Below are 26145 nucleotides of genomic sequence, written 5' to 3' on the forward strand. Positions count from 1 at the left end.
AGGAGAGGCTATATACAGTAGAGAGGTTATATACAGTAGAGAGGCTATATACAGTAGAGAGGCTATATACAGTAGAGAGGCTATATACAGTAGAGGCTATATACAGTATATACAGTAGAGGGCTATATACAGTAGAGGCTATATACAGTAGACAGGCTATATACAGTAGAGAGGTTATAACAGTAGAGATGTTATATACAGTAGAGGCTTATACAGTAGTGAGGCTACAGTAGAGGCTATATACAGTAGACAGGCTATATACAGTAGAGGCTATATACAGCTAGAGGTTATATACAGTAGAGAGGTTATATACAGTAGAGAGGCTATATACAGTAGAGGTTATATACAGTAGAGAGGCTATATACAGTAGAGAGGCTATATACAGTAGAGAGGTTATAACAGTAGCGAGGCTATATACAGTAGAGGTTATATACAGTAGAGAGGTTATATACAGTGGAGAGGTTATAACAGTAGCGAGGCTATATACAGGCACCAGTTAGTCAGGCTTATTGAGGTAGTATGTACATGTAGATATGGTTAAAGTGACTATGCATATATGATGTACAGAGAGTAGCAGAAGCGTAAAGAGGGGTTGGCGGGTGGTGGGACACAATGCAGATAGCCCAGTTAGCCAATGTGCGGGAACACTGGTTGGTCGGGCCAATTGAGGTAGTATGTACATGAATGTATAGTTAAAGTGACTGTGCACATATGATGAACAGAGAGTAGCAGCAGTGTAAAAAGAGGGGTTGGGGGGCACACAATGCAAATAGTCTGGGTAGCCATTTGATTACCTGTTCAGGAGTCTTATGGCTTGGGGGTAAAAACTGTTGAGAAGCCTTTTTGTCCTAGACTTGGCACTCCGGTACCGCTTGCCATGCGGTAGTAGAGAGAACAGTCTATGACTGGGGTGGCTGGGTCTTTGACAATTTTTAGGGCCTTCCTCTGACACCGCCTGGTGTAGAGGTTCTGGATGGCAGGCAGCTAAGCCCCAGTGATGTACTGATGCCCCGTCAGTACGGTGCAGCTACCCTCTGATCTGAGTGCCTTGCTGTCGGAGGCTCTGAGCAGTTGCCGTTCCTTTTGTACCAGGCGGTGATGCATTTGACCCGTCAGGATGCTCTGTGATGGTGCAGCTGTAAAGAGGTGTGATCGTTGTCTCTGATTGAGAACCATACTTAGGTAGCCTGTTTTTCCACTCTTGTTTGTGAGTGTTTGTTTTCTGTTTTGTGTATGTCAACATGCAGAACTGTTTCGTTTCTTCCATTCACTTCGTTATTTAGTTTTGTGTGTTCAGTTAATAAATTAACATGGACACTTACCACGCTGTGCATTGGTCCCATATTTCATACTCGGCCTCAGACGACGAAGAGATCCATTACACTTACAGGCTGTCTCGTCGTTGTCGGTGATCAGGCCTACCACTGTTGTGTCGTCTGCAAACTTAATGATGGTGTTGGAGTCATGCCTGACCATGCAGTTGTGGGTGAACAGGGAGTACAGGAGGGGACAGAGCACGCACCCCTGAGGGGCCCCTGTGTTGAGGATCAGCGTGGCGGATGTGTTGTTACCTACCCTCACCACCTGGGGGCGGCCCGTCAGGAAGTCCAGGATCCAGTTGCAGAGGAAGGTGTTTAGTCCCAGGTTCCTTAGCTTTGACGGTACTATGTTGTTGAACGCTGAGCTGCATTCTCACATAGGTGTTCCTTCTGTCCAGGTGGGAAAGGGCAGTGTGGAGTGCAATAGAGATTGAGTCATCTGTATGCAAATTGGAGTGGGTCTAGGGTTTCTGGGATAATGGTGTTGATGTGAGCCATGACCAGCCTTTCAAAGCACTTCATGGCTACAGACGTGAGTGCTACGGGTCTGTAGTCATTTAGGCAGGTTGCCTTTGTGTTCTTGGACACAGGGACTATGGTGGTCTGCTTGAAACATTTAGGTACTACAGACTCGGTCAGGGAGAGGTTGAAAATGTCAGTGAAGACACTTGCCAGTTGATCAGCACATGCCTGGAGCACACGTCCTGGTAATCCATCTGGCCCTGCAGCCTTGTGAATGTTGACCTGTTTAAAGGTCTTACTCACATCGGCTACGGAGAGCGTGATCACACAGTCATCCGGAACAACTGATGCTCTCATGCATGTTTCAGTGTTGTTGCTTGCCTCGAAGCGAGCATAGAAGTGACTTAGCTCGTCTGGTAGGCTCGTGTCACTGGGCAGCTCACGGCTCTGCTTCCCTTTATAGTCTGTAATAGTTTGCCCGGCCACATAAGACGAGAGCCGGTGTAGTAAAGAAATAAAAGCTGAAATAAATCACTCTCTCTACTATTATTCTGACCTTTCACATCCTTAAAATAAAATGGTGATCTTAACTGACCTAAAACAAAGACTTTTTACTTGAATTAAATGTCAGGAATTGTGAAAAACTGAGTTTAAATGTATTTGGCTGAAGTGTATGTAAACTTCTGACTTCTCTGTGCCACATGGCATTTCTTCTTAGAGGGAACATTGTCCACGAGTGTCATTGTGTCCAAGACCTTCGAAATGTTTGAACGGTTCTTGATGTAATGTGATTCGTGGATTAAACATTTTAAAAAGTATTTAAAATGTATGCGTCTCACCATGTAAGACTCCAGACAGGACACCAGCTGTCTAACACAGGGCTCCAGACAGTTCTGATTCCTCTTCACCTTCTGCAGTGACGTGTCTGTCAGGATCTACACAGAGGAGATACAACTGTGAGGAGAGGGAGACACACACACACGATACAGACACACACACACACACACACACACACACACACACACACACACACACACGATACAGACACACACGATACAGACACACACACACACACACACACGATACAGACACACACACGCTACAGACACACACACACACACGCTACAGACACACACACACACACACACACACACACACACACGATACAGACACACACACACACGATACAGACACACACACACGATACAGACACACACACACATATACAGACACACACACACACACATACACACACGATACAGGCACACACACAGACACACACACACACAGTACAGACACACACACAACACACACACACACACAGTACAGACACACACACACACTGGACGGATACAGTACAGACACACACACACACACGATACAGACACACACGATACAGACACACACACACGCTACAGACACACACACAGACAGACGATACAGACACACACACACACAGACGATACAGACACACACACACACACACACACACAGGTTACACACAGTACAGGTACCTTCTGTATCCTGGTCCTCATGGCTGTGGGGATGGTGGTGGGGGAGATGAACTGGAAGGATGGAGCAGCGTTGTTGGGGTAGTGGGAAGGGAACTTCACCACCAGGTGGACCTGGTTGGTCCCGAACACGGCTGACACCACACAGCTACGGTTCACCGCATCCATCTGGAGGCCCGAGCAATCACACCACAGAACCACATTGGTACGGTGTCGAACAATCACACCACAGAACCACATTGGTACGGTGTCGAACAATCACACCACAGAACCACATTGGTACGGTGTCGAACAATCACACCACAGAACCACATTGGTACGATGTCGAACAATCACACCACAGAACCACATTGGTACGATGTCGAACAATCACACCACAGAACCACATTGGTACGGTGTCGAACAATCACACCACAGAACCACATTGGTACGGTGTCGAACAATCACACCACAGAACCACATTGGTACGGTGTCGAACAATCACACCACAGAACCACATTGGTACGGTGTCGAACAATCACACCACAGAACCACATTGGTACGGTGTCGAACAATCACACCACAGAACCACATTGGTACGGTCGAACAATCACACCACAGAACCACATTGGTACGGTGTCGAACAATCACACCACAGAACCACATTGGTACGGTGTCGAACAATCACACCACAGAACCACATTGGTACGATGTAGAACAATCACACCACAGAACCACATTGGTACGGTGTCGAACAATCACACCACAGAACCACATTGGTACGATGTCGAACAATCACACCACAGAACCACATTGGTACTACGTAGAACAATCACACCACAGAAACACATTGGTACGGTGTAGAACAATCACACCACAGAACCACATTGGTACTACGTAGAACAAAGAACCATATGGGAAGCAGGAAACATGTCGGGACACAAAGTGACACTGTGTCAGAGTTCTGGATATGTAGTTCTGTTGAACAGACCATAATAATAAAGGGAGATGTAGTTCTATCACAACAGACCACATAATAATAACCACAGAGATGTAGTTCTGTTGAACAGACCACACCACAGAATAAAGGGAGATGTAGAACCAGTTGGTATAGAACAGACCATAATAAAGGGAGATGTAGTTCTACGTAGAACAGACCACCCATAATAAAGGGAGATGTAGTTCTGTTGAACAGACCATAATAAAGGGAGATGTAGTTCTATAGAACAGACCATAATAATGAAGGGAGATGTAGTTCTATAGAACAGACCATAATAAAGGGAGATGTAGTTCTATTGAACAGACCATAATAAAGGGAGATGTAGTTCTATTGAACAGACCACCATAATAAAGGGAGATGTAGTTCTATAGAACAGACCATAATAAAGGGAGATGTAGTTCTGTTGAACAGACCACCATAATAAAGGGAGATGTAGTTCTATAGAACAGACCATAATAAAGGGAGATGTAGTTCTATAGAACAGACCATAATAAAGGGAGATGTAGTTCTGTTGAACAGACCATAATAATAAAGGGAGATGTAGTTCTATTGAACAGACCATAATAAAGGGAGATGTAGTTCTATAGAACAGACCACCATAATGAAGGGAGATGTAGTTCTATAGAACAGACCATAATAATAAAGGGAGATGTAGTTCTATTGAACAGACCATAATAAAGGGAGATGTAGTTCTATAGAACAGACCATAATAAAGGGAGATGTAGTTCTATAGAACAGACCATAATAAAGGGAGATGTAGTTCTATTGAACAGACCACCATAATAAAGGGAGATGTAGTTCTATAGAACAGACCATAATAAAGGGAGATGTAGTTCTATAGAACAGACCATAATAAAGGGAGATGTAGTTCTATAGAACATACCATAATAAAGGGAGATGTAGTTCTATAGAACAGACCACCATAATAAAGGGAGATGTAGTTCTGTTGAACAGACCATAATAAAGGGAGATGTAGTTCTGTTGAACAGACCACCATAATAAAGGGAGATGTAGTTCTATAGATCAGACCATAATAAAGGGAGATGTAGTTCTGTTGAACAGACCACCATAATACAGGGAGATGTAGTTCTGTTGAACAGACCACCATAATAAAGGGAGATGTAGTTCTATAGAACAGACCAACATTATGTAGGGAGATGTAGTTCTATTGAACAAACCATAATAATAAAGGGAGATGTGGTTCTATAGAACAGACCATAATAAAGCCATTCTAACGTTCTGAAGGGTGCAGGGATCCGTCTAACTACGTAGTCATAAACAGACCACCATAATGAATAAGATGTCGTTAGACTGACAACAGACCATTAGGAGATCATAACCCTTTTAAATACTAATTGACATAGCATATGTCATTATGAGTTATAAACTGTCATACGGGGAGTTCTGACAGACCATCATTAGGGAGTTACAAGCAGTCATAAGACTATAATAAAGAGGTCATTAGGAGTTACAAGCAGAACAGACCATCATAAAGGGAGATGTAGTTCTGTTATAACCAGTTATAAGTAGTCATAAGACAGACCATAGAAAAAGGGATTATGTAGTTACAAGCAGAACAGACTATCATAAAGGAGATGTCATTAGGAGTTAACAGACCACCATAATAAAGGAGACGATAAGGAGTTATAACAGTCCATAATATCATAGGAGACGTTATAACAGAGTTATAAAGGAGATAAGACTAACAGACCAGGATAATAAAGGGAGATTATAAGCTCACCAGACCACCATAATAAAGGGAGATGTAGTTCTGATCTGCAGGTTGACCAGAAGAATCCTGGGAGATGTGTCTGGGGAACAGAGCAGATAATAAAGGGTAGTCTGTCAGACCACCATAGGTCAGGATAGCCTGGTCTGTATGAGTGATGGTGAGATAGTGAGAGGAGATGGTTCTGTGAGAGAGAGAGACTATAATAAAGAGGAGATGTAGTTCTGTGAACAGAGAGAGAATAGAGTTGGTGGAGATGAGAGAACAGAGAGTTGGTAATAGAGAGAGGAGAGAGAGTTGGTGAAGAGACCATAATAATAGGAGAGATGTAGTTATATAGAACAGAGATAATAAAGGGAGATGTAGTTCTAAGCACTCATACCACTAATCTAGGATGTAGTTCTGGTCTATACATTCCATAATAAAGTTCTACTGTAGTCAGGTCTATACATTCCTCTGTAGATCAGAGGTCTGTAACATTCCACCATTCTAAAGGGAGATGGTCTATAACATTCCTCTGTTCTAGATGTAGTTCTGGTCAATACATTCCTCTGTAATAAAGGGAGATGTAGGTCTATAGAACAGACCTCTGTTCTAGGAGAGTCCAGGTCTATACATTCCTCTGTTCTAGGGTAGTCAGGTCTATACATTCCTCTGTTCCACTGTAGTCAGGTCTATACATTCCTCTGTTCTACTGTAGTCAGGTCTATACATTCCTCTGTCTACTGTAGTCAGGTCTATACATTCCTCTGTAGTCAGGTCTATACATTCCTCTGTTCTACTGTAGTCAGGTCTATACATTAGGAGTTCTACTGTAGTCAGGTCTATACATTCCTCTGTAGTCAGGTCTATACATTCCTCTGTTCTACTGGAGTCAGGTCTATAAGATTCCTCTGTAGTCAGGTCTATACATTCCTCTGTTCTACTGTAGTCAGGTCTATACATTCCTCTGTTCTAAGTAGTCAGGTCTATACATTCCTCTGTTCTACTGTAGTCAGGTCTATACATTCCTCTACTGTAGTCAGGTCTATACATTCCTCTGTAGTCAGGTCTATACATTCCTCTGTTCTACTGTAGTCAGGTCTATACATTCCTCTGTTCTACTGTAGTCAGGTCTATACATTCCTCTGTAGTCAGGTCTATACATTCCTCTGTTCTACTGTAGTCAGGTCTATACATTCCTCTGTAGCCAGGTCTATACATTCCTCTGTTCTACTGTAGTCAGGTCTATACATTCCTCTGTTCTACTGTAGTCAGGTCTATACATTCCTCTGTTCTACTGTAGTCAGGTCTATACATTCCTCTGTTCTACTGTAGTCAGGTCTATACATTCCTCTGTTCTACTGTAGTCAGGTCTATACATTCCTCTGTTCTACTGTAGTCAGGTCTATACATTCCTCTGTTCTACTGTAGTCAGGTCTATACATTCCTCTGTAGTCAGGTCTATACATTCCTCTGTTCTACTGTAGTCAGGTCTATACATTCCTCTGTTCTACTGTAGTCAGGTCTATACATTCCTCTGTTCTACTGTAGTCAGGTCTATACATTCCTCTGTTCTACTGTAGTCAGGTCTATACATTCCTCTGTTCTAGTGTAGTCAGGTCTATACATTCCTCTGTTCTACTGTAGTCAGGTCTATACATTCCTCTGTAGTCAGGTCTATACATTCCTCTGTTCTACTGTAGTCAGGTCTATACATTCCTCTGTTCTACTGTAGTCAGGTCTATACATTCCTCTGTTCTACTGTAGTCAGGTCTATACATTCCTCTGTTCTACTGTAGTCAGGTCTATACATTCCTCTGTGTAGTCAGGTCTATACATTCCTCTGTTCTACTGTAGTCAGGTCTATACATTCCTCTGTTCTACTGTAGTCAGGTCTATACATTCCTCTGTTCTACTGTAGTCAGGTCTATACATTCCTCTGTTCTACTGTAGTCAGGTCTATACATTCCTCTGTTCTACTGTAGTCAGGTCTATACATTCCTCTGTTCTACTGTAGTCAGGTCTATACATTCCTCTGTTCTACTGTAGTCAGGTCTATACATTCCTCTGTTCTACTGTAGTCAGGTCTATACATTCCTCTGTAGTCAGGTCTATACATTCCTCTGTTCTACTGTAGTCAGGTCTATACATTCCTCTGTTCTACTGTAGTCAGGTCTATACATTCCTCTGTTCTACTGTAGTCAGGTCTATACATTCCTCTGTTCTACTGTAGTCAGGTCTATACATTCCTCTGTTCTACTGTAGTCAGGTCTATACATTCCTCTGTAGTCAGGTCTATACATTCCTCTGTTCTACTGTAGTCAGGTCTATACATTCCTCTGTTCTACTGTAGTCAGGTCTATACATTCCTCTGTTCTACTGTAGTCAGGTCTATACATTCCTCTGTTCTACTGTAGTCAGGTCTATACATTCCTCTGTTCTACTGTAGTCAGGTCTATACATTCCTCTGTTCTACTGTAGTCAGGTCTATACATTCCTCTGTTCTACTGTAGTCAAGTCTATACATTCCTCTGTTCTACTGTAGTCAGGTCTATACATTCCTCTGTTCCACTGGAGTCAGGTCTATACATTCCTCTGTTCTACTGTAGTCAGGTCTATACATTCCTCTGTTCTACTGTAGTCAGGTCTATTACATTCCTCTGTTCTACTGTAGTCAGGTCTATACATTCCTCTGTTCTACTGTAGTCAGGTCTATACATTCCTCTGTAGTCAGGTCGTATACATTCCTCTGTTCTACTGTAGTCAGGTCTATACATTCCTCTGTTCTACTGTAGTCAGGTCTATACATTCCTCTGTTCTACTGTAGTCAGGTCTATACATTCCTCTGTAGTCAGGTCTATACATTCCTCTGTTCTACTGTAGTCAGGTCTATACATTCCTCTGGAGTCATGGTCTAAACACACCTCTGTTCTACTGTAGTCAGGTCTATACATTCCTCTGTTCTACTGTAGTCAGGTCTATACATTCCTCTGTTCTGACTGTAGTCAGGTCTATACATATCCTCTAGTCAGGTCTATACATTCACTCTGTTACTACTGTAGAAGCAGGTCATACATTCCTCTGTTCTACTGTAGTCAGAATCTATACATTCCTCTGTTCTACTGTAGTCAGGTCTTTACATTCCTCTGTTCTACTGTAGTCAGGTCTATACAGATTCCTCTGTAGTCAGGTCTATACATTCCTCTGTTCTACAAGTCAGGTCTATACATTCCTCTGTTCTACTGTAGTCAGGTCTATACATTCCTCTGTAGTCAGGTCTATACATTCTCTGGAGAATGGTCTATACATTCCTCTGTAGAATCAGAGTCTATACATTATCTGTAGTCAGGTCTATACTTCTGACAGTCAGAGTCTGAACATTCCTCTGGAGAATGAGACAGGTCTATACATTCCTCTGTTCTGAGACAGTAGAATCAGAGTCTGAACATCTATGGAGAATGAGACAGGAGAATCAGAGGACTGAACTCTATGGAGAATGAGACAGGAGAATCAGAGGACTGAACTCTATGGAGAATGAGACAACTGTTCTAGGAGAATCAGGTCTACTAATCTCTGTTCTGAGACTGTAGTCAGAGTCTAACTTCCTCTGGAGAATCTACAAGACAGGTCTATAGATTCCTCTGTTCTATGGAGAATGAGACAACAAGTCTAGAATCAGAGGACTGAACTCTATGGAGAATGAGACAACTGACAGGTAGAATCAGAGGACTAAACTCTATGGAGAATGCTAGACAGGTCTATCAGAGGACTGTTCTATGGAGAATGGTCAACATTCCTCTGTTCTACTGTACTCAGGAGAATGAGACATTCCTCTGTTCTACTGTAGTCAGGTCTATACATTCCTCTGTTCTGAGACAGGAGAATCAGGTCTATACATTCCTCTGTTCTACTGTAGTCAGGGACTATACATTCCTCTGTAGTGAGAGGTCTATACATTCCTCTGTTCTACTGTAGAAGGTCTATACATTCCTCTGTTCTACTGTAGAGGTATATTACCCAGGCTGTAGTCAGGTCTATACATTACCTCTGTTCCCAGGCTGTAGTCAGGTCTATACATTCCTCTGTAGTCAGGTCTATACATTCCTCTGTTCTACTGTACCCAGGTCTGATAGAGGTCTGTTCTAGGCTGATAGAGGTCTATATTCCTCTGGCTGGTAGAGGTCTATATTACCCAGGCTGGTAGAGGTCTATTACCCAGGCTGTTCTATTACCCAGGTCTAGATATATTCCTCTGTTCTGGTGTAGTCAGGTCAATTACATTCCTCTGTAGTCAGGTCTATTACATTCCTCTGTTCTACTGTAGTCAGGTCTATACATTCCTCTGTAGTCAGGTCTATATTACCTCTGTTCTACTGTAGTCAGGTCTATACATTCCTCTGGCTGGTAGTCAGGTCTATTACATTCCAGGCTGTAGTCAGGTCTATACATTCCCAGGCTGGTAGAGGTCTATTACCCATTCCTCTGTTCTAGGCTGGTAGAGGTCTATTACCCTCTGTAGAGGTCTATTACAGACCTCTGTTCTACTGTAGTCAGGTCTATTACATTCCTCTATTACTAGGCTGTAGAGGTCTATTACCCATTCTGATCTGTTCTATTACCCAGTCTGAGGTCTATACACCCAGGCTGTAGTCAGGTCTATACATTCCTCTGTTCTATGTACCCAGGTCTATACATTCCTCTGACTGATAGTCAGGTCAATTACCCTCTGTAGTCAGGTCTATTACATTCCTCTGTTCTACTGTAGTCAGGTCTATAGGTTCCTCTGTTCCCAGACTGTAGTCAGGTCTATACATTCCTCTGTTCTACTGTAGTCAGGTCTATACATTCCTCTGTTCTGGTAGTCAGGTCTATATTCCTCTGTTCTACTGTAGTCAGGTCTATACATTCCTCTGTTCCATTACCCAGGCTATACATTCCTCTGTTCCACTGTAGTCAGGTCTATTACCCATTCTCTGTTCTATTAGTCAGGTCTGATAGATTCCTCTGTTCTAGGCTGGTAGTCAGGTCTATACAGGCTCTGTTCTACTTACCCAGGTCTGGTAGAGGTCTATTACCCAGGCTGGTAGTCAGGTCTATACATTCCCAGGCTGTAGTCAGGTCTATTACATTCCTCTGTTCTACCCAGGCTGGTAGAGTCTATACATTACCTCTGTAGTCAGGTCTATTACCCAGGCTGTAGAGGTATATTACAGGCTGGTAGAGGAGTATTCTTACCCAGGTCAGGTCTATACATTCAGGCTCTGTTCTACTGTAGTCAGGTCTATTACATTCCTCTGTTCTACTGTAGTTACCCAGGCTGGTAGATTCCTCTGTTCTAGGCTGTAGTCAGGTCTATTACCCAGGCTGTTCTACTGTACCCAGGTCTATAGATTCCTCTGTTCTAGGCTGTAGTCAGGTCTATACATTCCTCTGTAGTCAGGTCTATACATTCCTCTGTAGTCAGGTCTATATTCCTCTGGCTACTGTAGTCAGGTCTATACATTCCTCTGTAGTCAGGTCTATTACATTCCTCTGGTTATATTACCCAGGCTCTAGAGGTATATTCCCTGTTCTACTGTAGTCAGGTCTATTACATTCCTCTGTAGTCAGGTCTATACATTCCTCTGTAGTCAGGTCTATACATTCCCAGGCTGTAGTCAGGTCTATACATTCCTCTGTAGTCAGGTCTATACATTCCTCTGTAGTCAGGTCTATATTCCCTGGCTGGTAGTCAGGTCTATACCCATTCCTCTGTAGTCAGGTCTATTACATTCCTCTGTAGTCAGGTCTATTACATTCCTCTGTTCTATTAGTCAGGTCTATACATTCCTCTGTTCTGGTAGTCAGGTCTATTACCCATTCCTCTGTTCTACTGGTAGTCAGGTCTATTACATTCCTCTGTTCTAGAGGTATATTACCCAGGTCTGGTAGATTCCTCTATTACCCAGGCTGATAGAGGTCTATACATTCCTCTGTAGTCAGGTCTATATTACCCAGGCTGTAGTCAGGTCTATACATTCCTCTGTTCTACTGTAGTCAGGTCTATACATTCCTCTGTTCTATTAGTCAGGTCTATACATTCCTCTGTTCTACTGGTAGTCAGGTCTATACATTCCTCTGTTCTGGTAGTCAGGTCTATACATTCCTCTGGTAGAGGTATATTACATCCCTCTGTAGTCAGGTCTATTACATTCCTCTGTTCTAGGCTGTAGTCAGGTCTATACATTCCAGGCTGTTCTATTACCCAGGTCTAGAGGTATATTCCCAGGCTGTAGTCAGGTCTATACATTCCTCTGTTCTACTGTAGTCAGGTCTATACATTCCTCAGGCTGGTAGAGGTCTATATTACCCAGGCTGGTAGTCAGGTCTATACATTCCTCTGTTATATTACCCAGGCTGATACATTCCTCTATTCTAGGCTGTAGTCAGGTCTATACATTACCCAGGCTGGTCAGGTCTATTACCCAGGCTGGTAGTTCTACTGTAGTCAGAGGTATATTACCCTGTTCTACTGTAGTCAGGTCTATACATTCCTCTGGCTGTCAGGTCTATACATTCCTCTGTTCTACTGTAGTCAGGTCTACCCAGGCTGGTCTATTCTAGGCTGTAGTCAGGTCTATTACCCAGGCTGTTCTATGTAGTCAGGTCTATACATTCCTCTGTTCTAGGCTGGTAGTCAGGTCTATTACATTCCAGGCTGTTCTATGTAGTCAGGTCTAGAGGTATATTACCCAGTTCTACTGATAGAGGTATATTACCCAGGCTGGTAGAGGTATATTACCTCTGTTCTGTAGTCAGGTCTATTACAGGCTGGTAGAGGTATGTTCCCAGGCTGGTAGAGGTATATTACCCAGGCTGGTAGAGGTATAGTCAGGTCTATACATTCCTCTGTTCTAGGCTGGTAGTCAGGTCTATACATTCCTCTGTAGAGGTATATTACCCAGGCTGGTAGAGGTCTGTTCCCAGGCTGTAGTCAGGTCTATTACATTCCTCTGTTCCACTGTACCCAGGCTGGTAGATTCCTCTGTTCCCAGGCTGGTAGAGGTATATTACCCAGTTCTGATAGAGGTATATTACCCAGACTGTAGTCAGGTCTATTACCCAGACTCTGTTCTGGTAGAGGTATATTACCCAGGCTGTTCTACTGTACCCAGGCTGGTAGAGGTATTCCTCTGGCTGGTAGAGGTCAGACTCTATATTCCCAGGCTGTTGTCAGGTCTGGTATATTACCCAGGCTGGTAGAGGTCTATTACAGGTTGGTCTGTTCTATTACCCAGGTCTATAGATTCCTCTGTTCCAGGCTGTAGTCAGGTGGTAGAGGTACATTACCTCAGGCTGGTATCAGGTCTATACATCCCTCTGGTAGAGGTATATTACATTCCCAGTTCTGATAGTCAGGTCTATACATTCCTCTGTTCTACTGTAGAGGTCTATTACCCAGGCTGTAGTCAGGTCTATTACCCAGGCTGGTGTTATTACCCAGGCTGGTAGAGGTCTATATTACCCAGGCTGGTAGAGGTCTATATTACCTCTGGCTGGTAGTCAGGTATATACCCTCTGTAGTCAGGTCTATATTACCCAGTTCTGGTAGAGGTCTATTACCCAGGCTTAGAGGTCTGTTACCCAGGCTGGTAGAGGTATATTACCCAGTTCTGGTAGTCAGGTCTATTACATTCCAGGCTGGTAGTCAGGTATATTACATTCCTCTGTAGTCAGGTCTATTACCCTCTGTAGTCAGAGTCTATACATTCCTCTGGCTGGTAGAGGTCTATTACCCTCTGTAGTCAGGTCTATACATTCCTCTGTAGTCAGGTCTATACATTCCTCTGTTCTACTGTGGTAGGTCAATTACCCATTCTGGTAGAGGTTATTACCCAGGCTGGTAGAGGTCTATACATTCCTCTGTAGAGGTATATTACCCATTCCTCTGTTCTACTGGTAGAGGTCTATTACATTCCCCAGGCTGTTCTATTACCAGGTCTATACATTCCTCTGTAGACTGTCAGGTCTATATTCCCAGGCTGGTAGAGGTCTATACATTACCCAGGCTGGTAGAGGTATATTACCCAGGCTGTTCTAGGTAGTCCCAGGTCTATAGAGGTCCTCTGTATCCACAGGCTGGTAGAGGTATTTACCTCTGTTCTATTACCCAGGTCTGGTACATTCCTCTGTTACTAGGCTGTAGTAGAGGTCTATATTACCCAGGCTGTTCTAGGTATATTACCCAGGCTGGATAGAGGTATATTCCCAGTTCTGGTAGTCAGGTCTATATTACCTCAGTTCTGATAGAGGTATATTACCTCAGGCTGGTCTACTGTAGTCCAGGTGGTATATATTACCCTGTTCCCAGGCTGTAGAGGTCTATATTCCTCAGGCTGATAGAGGTCTATTACCCTCTGTTCTATTACCCAGGCTGGTAGAGGTACATTACCTGTTCTACTGTAGTCCCAGGTCTGATAGATTCCCAGGCTGGTTCTATTACCCAGGCTGATACATTCCTCTGTTCCCAGGCTGGTAGAGGTCTATTACATTCCAGGCTGTAGTCAGGTCTATACATTCCTCTGTTCTAGGCTGGTAGTCAGGTCTATATTACCCAGTTCTGGTAGTCGGGTCTATACATTCCTCTGTTCTAGGCTGTAGAGGTCTATTACCCAGGCTGTTCTATTACCCAGGTGGTAGAGGTATATTACCTCTGTTCTGATAGAGGTCTATTACCCAGGCTGGTAGAGGTCTATGTAGTCAGGCTGATAGATTCCTCTATTCCCACTGTAGAGGTATATTACATTCCTCTGTAGTCAGGTCTATTACCCAGGCCTCTGTTCTATTACCCAGGTGGTATATATTACCCAGGCTGATAGTCAGGTCTATTACCCAGGCTGGTAGAGTTATTACTGTAGTCAGGTCTATACATTCCTCTGTAGAGGTCTATTACCCAGGCTGTAGTCAGGTCTATACATTACCTCAGTTCTACTGTAGAGGTAAACATCATTTTGAAGGTCATCCATTACCCAGGCTGATAGGCCTCTTTTACCCAGGCTGGTCCGAGGTGAAGGGCAGGCTGGTAGATATATTAACCCAGGCTTTTAGAGGTTTTACCCAGGCTGTCTAGAGGTAAGCACCCAGGCTGGTAGAGTTCATTACCCAGGCTGAGCTAGCATATTAAACCAAAGGCCACTGGCCAGATGATCACATGACCCAGGCTGGTAAGTTAGCCAGGCTGGAGGTTATTACCCAGGCTCACCCTAGAGGTGTATTACCCAGGCTGGTAGGGTTCAGGGTCCCAGGCTGGTAAGGCTATTACCCAGGCTGGTAGTTAGGCTATCCCCAGGCTGATCGGATCCTCTACCCAGGCGTGGTACACAGCTACACAGGCTGACAGGGGAACATTACCCAGGCTAATAGAGGAGTTATTTTCCCAAACGACACCCAGTTCCTAAACACCAGGCTGGTAGACTTTTTGACCAGGGACCCAGAGAGGTATTTGAATAGAATATTGGAGGACAGATTCCACACCTTCTGGTAGAGGTGGATCCAGCCTCCATATTCTCAGAGTCAGGCTCTGGACAAGGTCACCATCTGGTACTCCTTAGGCTAGTAGAGGTAACAAGACAGCAGAATCAGAGGACTGAACTCTATGGAGAATGAGACAACAAGACAGGAGAATCAGAGGACTGAACCTAGGAGAATGAGGCAACAAGACAGGCTGAAATCAGAGGACTGAACTCAGGCTGAGAATGAGACAACAAGACAGGCTGAATCAGAGGACTGAACTCCAGGGAGAATGAGACATATTACCCAGGCTGAATCAGAGGACTGAACTCTATGGAGAATGAGACAACAAGACAGGGAATCAGAGGACTGAACCAGGCTGGAGAATGTAGGCAACAGACCCAGGCTGGTCAGAGGACTGAACTCAGGCTGGAGAATGAGACAACCCAGACAGGGGGCTGGTAGAGGTTTAACCCAGGCTGGAGAATGAGACAACAAGACAGGCTGGTAGAGGACTGAACTCAGGCTGGTAGAGGTATATTACCCAGGCTGGATGAATTACCCAGGCTGGTAGAGGTATATTACCCAGGCTGTAGAGGTATATTACCCAGTAGAGGTATATTACCCAGGCTGGTAGAGGTATATTACCCAGGCTGGTAGAGGTATATTACCCAGGCTGATAGAGGTATATTACCCAGGCTGGTAGAGGTATATTACCCAGGCTGGTAGAGGTATATTACCCAGGCTGGTAGAGGTATATTACCCAGAGGTATATTACCCAGGCTGGTAGAGGTATATTACCCAGGCTGGTAGAGGTATATTACCCAGGCTGGTAGAGGTATATTACCCAGGGCTGGTAGAGGTATTATTACCCAGGCTGGTAGAGGTATATTACCCAGACACCCAGGCCACCCAGGCTGGTAGAGGTATATTACCCAGGCTGGTAGAGGTATATTACCCAGGCTGGTAGAGGTATATTACCCAGGCTGGTAGAGGTATATTACCCAGGCTGGTAGAGGTATATTACCCAGGCTGGTAGAGGTATATTACCCAGGCTGGTAGAGGTATATTACCCAGGCTGGTAGAGGTATATTACCCAGGCTGGTAGAGGGTATATTACCCAGGCTGGTAGAGGTATTACCCAGACCCAGGCTGGTAGAGGTATATTACCCAGGCTGGTAGAGGGTATTACCCAGCATTACCCAGGCTGGTAGAGGTATATTACCCAGACTGATAGAGGTATATTACCCAGGCTGGTAGAGGTTTATTACCCAGGCTGATAGAGGTATATTACCCAGGCTGGTAGAGGTATATTACCCAGGCTGGTAGAGGTTTATTACCCAGGCTGATAGAGGTATATTACCCAGGCTGGTAGAGGTATATTACCCAGGCTGGTAGAGGTATATTACCCAGGCTGGTAGAGGTTTAGAGGTATATTACCCAGGCTGGTAGAGGTATATTACCCAGGCTGGTAGAGGCTGGTAGGTATTACCCAGGCTGGTAGAGGTATATTACCCAGGCTGGTAGAGGTATATTACCCAGGCTGGTAGAGGTATATTACCCAGGCTGGTAGAGGTATATTACCCAGGCTGGTAGAGGTATATTACCCAGCCACCCAGGCTGGTAGAGGTATATTACCCAGACACCCAGGCTGGTAGAGGTATATTACCCAGACCCCAGGCTGGTAGAGGTATATTACCCAGGCTGGGACCCAGGCTGGTAGAGGTATATTACCCAGGCTGGTAGAGGTATATTACCCAGGCTGGTAGAGGAGGTATATTACCCAGGCTGGTAGAGGTATATTACCCAGGCTGGTAGAGGTATATTACCCAGGCTGGTAGAGGTTTGTGCCCAGGCTGGTAGAGGTTTATTACCCAGACACCAGGCTGGTAGAGGTATATTACCCAGCCACCCAGGCTGGTAGAGGTATATTACCCAGGGCTGGTAGAGGTATATTACCCAGGCTGGTAGAGGTATATTCCCAGGCTGGGCTGGTAGAGGTATATTACCCAGGCTGGTAGAGGTATATTACCCAGGCTGATAGAGGTATATTACCCAGGCTGGTAGAGGTATATTACCCAGGCTGGTAGAGGTATATTACCCAGGCTGGTAGAGGTATATTACCCTGGTAGAGTATATTACCCAGGCTGGTAGAGGTATATTACCCAGGGCTGGTAGAGGTATATTACCCAGGCTGGCTGGTAGAGGTATATTACCCAGGCTGGCTAGAGGTATATTACCCAGGCTGGTAGAGGTATATGATAGAGGTATATTACCCAGCCACCCAGGCTGGTAGAGGTATATTACCCAGCCACCCAGGCTGGTAGAGGTATATTACCCAGGCTGGTAGAGGTATATTACCCAGACACCCAGGCTGGTAGAGGTATATTACCCAGGCTGATAGAGGTATATTACCCAGGCTGGTAGAGGTATATTACCCAGGCTGGTAGAGGTGGTATATTACCCAGGGCTGGTAGAGGTATATTACCCAGGGCTGGTAGAGGTATATTACCCAGGCCACCCAGGCTGGTAGAGGTTATTACCCAGCCACCCAGGCTGGTAGAGGTATTATTACCCAGGCTGGTAGAGGTATATTACCCAGGCTGGTAGAGGTATGGCTGAGAGGTATATTACCCAGGCTGGTAGAGGTATATTACCCAGGCTGGTAGAGGTATATTACCCAGCCCCAGGCTGGTAGAGGTTTATTACCCAGGCTGGTAGAGGTATATTACCCAGACACCCAGGCTGGTAGAGGTATATTACCCAGCCACCCAGGCTGGTAGAGGTATATTACCCAGGGCTGGTAGAGGTATATTACCCAGGCTGGTAGAGGTATTACCCAGACCCAGGCTGGTAGAGGTATATTACCCAGGCTGGTAGAGGTATATTACCCAGCCACCCAGGCTGGTAGAGGTATATTACCCAGCCACCCAGGCTGGTAGAGGTTATTACCCAGGCTGGTAGAGGTATATTACCCAGGCTGGTAGAGGTATATTACCCAGGGCTGGTAGAGGTTTATTACCCAGGCTGATATTACCCAGGCTGGTAGAGGTATATTACCCAGGCTGGTAGAGGTACCCAGGCTGGTAGAGGTATATTACCCAGCCACCCAGGCTGGTAGAGGTATATTACCCAGGCTGGTAGAGGTACCCAGGCTGGTAGAGGTATATTACCCAGCCACCCAGGCTGGTAGAGGTATATTACCCAGGCTGGTAGAGGTATATTACCCAGGGCTGGTAGAGGTATATTACCCAGGCTGGTAGAGGTATATTACCCAGACACCCAGGCTGGTAGAGGTATATTACCCAGGCTGGTAGAGGTATATTACCCAGGCTGGCTGGTAGAGGTATATTACCCAGGCTGGTAGAGGTATATTACCCAGGCTGGTAGAGGTATATTACCAGGGCTGGTAGAGGTTTATTACCCAGGCTGGTAGAGGTATATTACCCAGACACCCAGGCTGGTAGAGGTTTAGGTATATTACCCAGACACCCAGGCTGGTAGAGGTATATTACCCAGACACCCAGGCTGGTAGAGGTTTATTACCCAGGCTGATAGAGGTATATTACCCAGACACCCAGGCTGGTAGAGGTATATTACCCAGACACCCAGGCTGGTAGAGGTATATTACCCAGACACCCAGGCTGGTAGAGGTTTATTACCCAGCCACCCAGGCTGGTAGAGGTATATTACCCAGACACCCAGGCTGGTAGAGGTATATTACCCAGCCACCCAGGCTGGTAGAGGTATATTACCCAGGGCTGGTAGAGGTTTATTACCCAGACACCCAGGCTGGTAGAGGTATATTACCCCCAGGCTGGTAGACCCAGGCTGGTAGAGGTATATTACCCAGACACCCAGGCTGGTAGAGGTTTATTACCCAGACACCCAGGCTGGTAGAGGTATATTACCCAGCCACCCAGGCTGGTAGAGGTATATTACCCAGGCTGGTAGAGGTATATTACCCAGGCTGGTAGAGGTATATTACCCAGGCTGGTAGAGGTATATTACCCAGGCTGGTAGAGGTATATTACCCAGACACCCAGGCTGGTAGAGGTTTATTACCCAGGCTGATAGAGGTATATTACCCAGACACCCAGGCTGGTAGAGGTATATTACCCAGGCTGGTAGAGGTATATTACCCAGCCACCCAGGCTGGTAGAGGTATATTACCCAGGCTGGTAGAGGTTTATTACCCAGGGCTGGTAGAGGTATATTACCCAGACACCCAGGCTGATAGAGGTATATTACCCAGACACCCAGGCTGGTAGAGGTATATTACCCAGACACCCAGGCTGGTAGAGGTATATTACCCAGGCTGGTAGAGGTTTATTACCCAGACACCCAGGCTGGTAGAGGTATATTACCCAGACACCCAGGCTGGTAGAGGTATATTACCCAGACACCCAGGCTGGTAGAGGTATATTACCCAGACACCCAGGCTGGTAGAGGCCTCCTTTACCTTCTTTCTGCGGACGCCACTGGAACTCCAGCACCACGTCATCGTGTCCCACGAAGGCGTGGACGGGGCTGTTGAGGTCCAGAGCGCTCCATAGCAACAAGCTGTTCTCACGTCTCAGCTGGGGAACCATCACTGTCACCAGGCCATTGGAGAAAGGCTACACACACACACACACGGTTACAGACAGAGATACATCCCCAACACTCAGACACATATCCACTCTCCACATGAGGAGATCTGGTGAAGGGAAGGGTCAACTCACAGTATATCTGGCCTTCCACACAGGAACCTGACAGGACAGGATGCTCAGATACTTCCTGGGCTGTCTGTAGTCCCAGAACTGCACGGGGAGATTGGACGACGGCACAGTAAGTACAACGGGAGAATCATAGGCAAAAAGGCAACGTGAATATCCTTCATACCGTAAAACTTCAATTAAAAGATTTGCTTAAATCACGAAACACAACAGGCGCTTTTTATAGACAGGCTTATATTTGAGCTGGGCCTCTATTTCCTTAATGCACACAGCTTTAGCTCATTTGCATAGTTCATTGTTTCATTCAAAGCATTTGGATCCTTTTCTTCCTTTCCTGTAGTAATGTGTTGTCATTTACACAGTGTAACCAGGTTTCCATCCAACCATTTTATACCAGTGAAAGAACAACAACTGAATGGCCGGATGGAAACCAGGTTCATTTGGCGTTAAACTTCCCAAATGTCGACAAACCTGAATACACTAGACAAGGTGGGATCTATTATACCTGAATACACTAGACAAGGTGGGATCTATTATACCTGAATACACTAGACAAGGTGGGATCTATTATACCTGAATACACTAGACAAGGTGGGATCTATTATACCTGAATACACTAGACAAGGTGGGATCTATTACACCTGAATACACTAGACAAGGTGGGATCTATTATACCTGACTACACTAGACAAGGTGGGATCTATTATACCTGACTACACTAGACAAGGTGGGATCTATTATACCTGAATACACTAGACAAGGTGGGATCTATTATACCTGAATACACTAGACAAGGTGGGATCTATTACACCTGACTACACTAGACAAGGTGGGATCTATTATACCTGACTACACTAGACAAGGTGGGATCTATTATACCTGACTACACTAGACAAGGTGGGATCTATTATACCTGACTACACTAGACAAGGTGGGATCTATTATACCTGAATACACTAGACAAGGTGGGATCTATTATACCTGAATACACTAGACAAGGTGGGATCTATTATACCTGAATACACTAGACAAGGTGGGATCTATTATACCTGACTACACTAGACAAGGAGGGATCTATTATACCTGACTACACTAGACAAGGTGGGATCTATTATACCTGACTACACTAGACAAGGTGGGATCTATTATACCTGACTACACTAGACAAGGTGGGATCTATTATACCTGACTACACTAGACAAGGTGGGATCTATTATACCTGAATACACTAGACAAGGTGGGATCTATTATACCTGAATACACTAGACAAGGTGGGATCTATTATACCTGACTACACTAGACAAGGTGGGATCTATTATACCTGAATACACTAGACAAGGTGGGATCTATTATACCTGACTACACTAGACAAGGTGGGATCTATTATACCTGAATACACTAGACAAGGTGGGATCTATTATACCTGACTACACTAGACAAGGTGGGATCTATTATACCTGAATACACTAGACAAGGTGGGATCTATTACACCAGAATACACTAGACAAGGTGGGATCTATTATACCTGACTACTAACAAGGTGGGATCTATTATACCTGAATACACTAGACAAGGTGGGATCTATTATACCTGAATACACTAGACAAGGTGGGATCTATTATACCTGAATACACTAGACAAGGTGGGATCTATTATACCTGAATACACTAGACAAGGTGGGATCTATTATACCTGACTACACTAGACAAGGTGGTATCTATTACACCAGAATACACTAGACAAGGTGGGATCTATTATACCTGACTACACTAGACAAGGTGGGATCTATTATACCTGACTACACTAGACAAGGTGGGATCTATTATACCTGAATACACTAGACAAGGTGGGATCTATTATACCTGAATACACTAGACAAGGTGGGATCTATTATACCTGAATACACTAGACAAGGTGGGATCTATTATACCTGACTACACTAGACAAGGTGGGATCTATTATACCTGACTACACTAGACAAGGTGGGATTTATTATACCTGACTACACTAGACAAGGTGGTATCTATTATACCTGACTACACTAGACAAGGTGGTATCTATTATACCTGAATACACTAGACAAGGTGGGATCTAGACAAGGTGGGATCTATTATACCTGACTACACTAGACAAGGTGGGATCTATTATACCTGACTACACTAGACAAGGTGGGATCTATTATACCTGACTACACTAGACAAGGTGGGATCTATTATACCTGACTACACTAGACAAGGTGGGATCTATTATACCTGACTACACTAGACAAGGTGGTATCTATTATACCTGACTACACTAGACAAGGTGGTATCTATTATACCTGAATACACTAGACAAGGTGGGATCTATTATACCTGACTACACTAGACAAGGTGGTATCTATTATACCTGAATACACTAGACAAGGTGGGATCTATTATACCTGACTACACTAGACAAGGTGGTATCTATTATACCTGACTACACTAGACAAGGTGGTATCTATTATACCTGACTACACTAGACAAGGTGGGATCTATTATACCTGACTACACTAGACAAGGTGGGATCTATTATACCTGAATACACTAGACAAGGTGGGATCTATTATACCTGACTACACTAGACAAGGTGGGATCTATTATACCTGAATACACTAGACAAGGTGGGATCTATTATACCTGAATACACTAGACAAGGTGGGATCTATTATACCTGAATACACTAGACAAGGTGGGATCTATTATACCTGACTACACTAGACAAGGTGGGATCTATTATACCTGACTACACTAGACAAGGTGGGATCTATTATACCTGAATACACTAGACAAGGTGGGATCTATTATACCTGAATACACTAGACAAGGTGGGATCTATTATACCTGAATACACTAGACAAGGTGGGATCTATTATACCTGACTACACTAGACAAGGTGGGATCTATTATACCTGAATACACTAGACAAGGTGGGATCTATTATACCTGACTACACTAGACAAGGTGGGATCTATTATACCTGAATACACTAGACAAGGTGGGATCTATTATACCTGACTACACTAGACAAGGTGGGATCTATTACACCTGACTACACTAGACAAGGTGGGATCTATTATACCTGAATACACTATTATACCTGACAAGGTGGGATCTATTATACCTGACTACACTAGACAAGGTGGGATCTATTATACCTGACTACACTAGACAAGGTGGGATCTATTATACCTGAATACACTAGACAAGGTGGGATCTATTATACCTGACTACACTAGACAAGGTGGGATCTATTATACCTGACTACACTAGACAAGGTGGGATCTATTATACCTGAATACTAGACAAGGTGGGATCTATTACACCTGAATACACTAGAAAAGGTGGGATCTATTATACCTGACTACACTAGACAAGGTGGGATCTATTATACCTGACTACACTAGACAAGGTGGGATCTATTATACCTGACTACACTAGACAAGGTGGGATCTATTATACCTGAATACACTAGACAAGGTGGGATCTATTATACCTGAATACACTAGACAAGGTGGGATCTATTATACCTGAATACACTAGACAAGGTGGGATCTATTATACCTGACTACACTAGACAAGGTGGGATCTATTACACCAGAATACACTAGACAAGGTGGGATCTATTATACCTGACTACACTAGACAAGGTGGGATCTATTATACCTGAATACACTAGACAAGGTGGGATCTATTATACCTGAATACACTAGACAAGGTGGGATCTATTATACCTGACTACACTAGACAAGGTGGGATCTATTATACCTGAATACACTAGACAAGGTGGGATCTATTATACCTGACTACACTAGACAAGGTGGGATCTATTATACCTGACTACACTAGACAAGGTGGGATCTATTATACCTGAATACACTAGACAAGGTGGGATCTATTATACCTGACTACACTAGACAAGGTGGGATCTATTATACCTGAATACACTAGACAAGGTGGGATCTATTATACCTGACTACACTAGACAAGGTGGGATCTATTATACCTGACTACACTAGACAAGGTGGGATCTATTATACCTGAATACACTAGACAAGGTGGGATCTATTATACCTGAATACACTAGACAAGGTGGGATCTATTATACCTGACTACACTAGACAAGGTGGGATCTATTATACCTGAATACACTAGACAAGGTGGGATCTATTATACCTGAATACACTAGACAAGGTGGGATCTATTATACCTGACTACACTAGACAAGGTGGGATCTATTATACCTGACTACACTAGACAAGGTGGGATCTATTATACCTGACTACACTAGACAAGGTGGGATCTATTATACCTGAATACACTAGACAAGGTGGGATCTATTATACCTGACTACACTAGACAAGGTGGGATCTATTATACCTGAATACACTAGACAAGGTGGGATCTATTATACCTGACTACACTAGACAAGGTGGGATCTATTATACCTGACTACACTAGACAAGGTGGGATCTATTATACCTGAATACACTAGACAAGGTGGGATCTATTATACCTGACTACACTAGACAAGGTGGGATCTATTATACCTGACTACACTAGACAAGGTGGGATCTATTATACCTGACTACACTAGACAAGGTGGGATCTATTATACCTGAATACACTAGACAAGTGGGATCTATTATACCTGACTACACTAGACAAGGTGGGATCTATTATACCTGAATACACTAGACAAGGTGGGATCTATTATACCTGACTACACTAGACAAGGTGGCATATCTATTATACCTGACAAGACAAGGTGGGATCTATTATACCTGAATACACTAGACAAGGTGGGATCTATTATACCTGAATACACTAGACAAGGTGGGATCTATTATACCTGAATACACTAGACAAGATGGGATCTATTATACCTGACTACACTAGACAAGGTGGGATCTATTACACCTGAATACACTAGACAAGGTGGGATCTATTATACCTGACTACACTAGACAAGGTGGGATCTATTATACCTGACTACACTAGACAAGGTGGGATCTATTATACCTGAATACACTAGACAAGGTGGGATCTATTATACCTGAATACACTAGACAAGGTGGGATCTATTATACCTGAATACACTAGACAAGGTGGGATCTATTATACCTGACTACACTAGACAAGGTGGGATCTATTATACCTGAATACACTAGACAAGGTGGGATCTATTATACCTGACTACACTAGACAAGGTGGGATCTATTATACCTGACTACACTAGACAAGGTGAATACAAGGTCTATTATACCTGAATACACTAGACAAGGTGGGATCTATTATACCTGACTACACTAGACAAGGTGGGATCTATTATACCTGACTACACTAGACAAGGTGGGATCTATTATACCTGAATACACTAGACAAGGTGGGATCTATTATACCTGACTACACTAGACAAGGTGGGATCTATTATACCTGACTACACTAGACAAGGTGGGATCTATTATACCTGAATACACTAGACAAGGTGGGATCTATTATACCTGACTACACTAGACAAGGTGGGATCTATTATACCTGAATACACTAGACAAGGTGGGATCTATTATACCTGAATACACTAGACAAGGTGGGATCTATTATACCTGAATACACTAGACAAGGTGGGATCTATTATACCTGACTACACTAGACAAGGTGGGATCTATTATACCTGACTACACTAGACAAGGTGGGATCTATTATACCTGAATACACTAGACAAGGTGGGATTTATTATACCTGAATACACTAGACAAGGTGGGATCTATTATACCTGAATACACTAGACAAGGTGGGATCTATTATACCTGACTACACTAGACAAGGTGGGATCTATTATACCTGAATACACTAGACAAGGTGGGATCTATTATACCTGACTACACTAGACAAGGTGGGATCTATTATACCTGAATACACTAGACAAGGTGGGA

General features: G+C 43.9%; 1 protein-coding gene across 1 annotated transcript in view; it reads right to left on the reverse strand.

Moving 5' to 3' along the window:
• Positions 1-2301: 2301 nt before the first annotated feature.
• LOC135537973 (GATOR2 complex protein WDR59-like) overlaps positions 2302-26145 on the reverse strand; it is a 75912-nt gene continuing 52068 nt past the window's right edge. Inside the window, exons 14-18 of the mRNA XM_064963984.1 lie at positions 20196-20273; positions 19934-20090; positions 3999-4090; positions 3296-3460; positions 2302-2716 (exon numbers count right to left, since the gene is read on the reverse strand). Coding sequence (XP_064820056.1) covers positions 2432-2716; positions 3296-3460; positions 3999-4090; positions 19934-20090; positions 20196-20273 — 777 coding nt within the window. The 3' untranslated portion in view covers positions 2302-2431. The remainder of the gene's footprint in view (positions 2717-3295; positions 3461-3998; positions 4091-19933; positions 20091-20195; positions 20274-26145) is intronic.

This window comes from Oncorhynchus masou, unplaced genomic scaffold (assembly GCF_036934945.1).
Source record: "Oncorhynchus masou masou isolate Uvic2021 unplaced genomic scaffold, UVic_Omas_1.1 unplaced_scaffold_880, whole genome shotgun sequence".
Taxonomy (NCBI): Eukaryota; Metazoa; Chordata; class Actinopteri; order Salmoniformes; family Salmonidae; genus Oncorhynchus; species Oncorhynchus masou.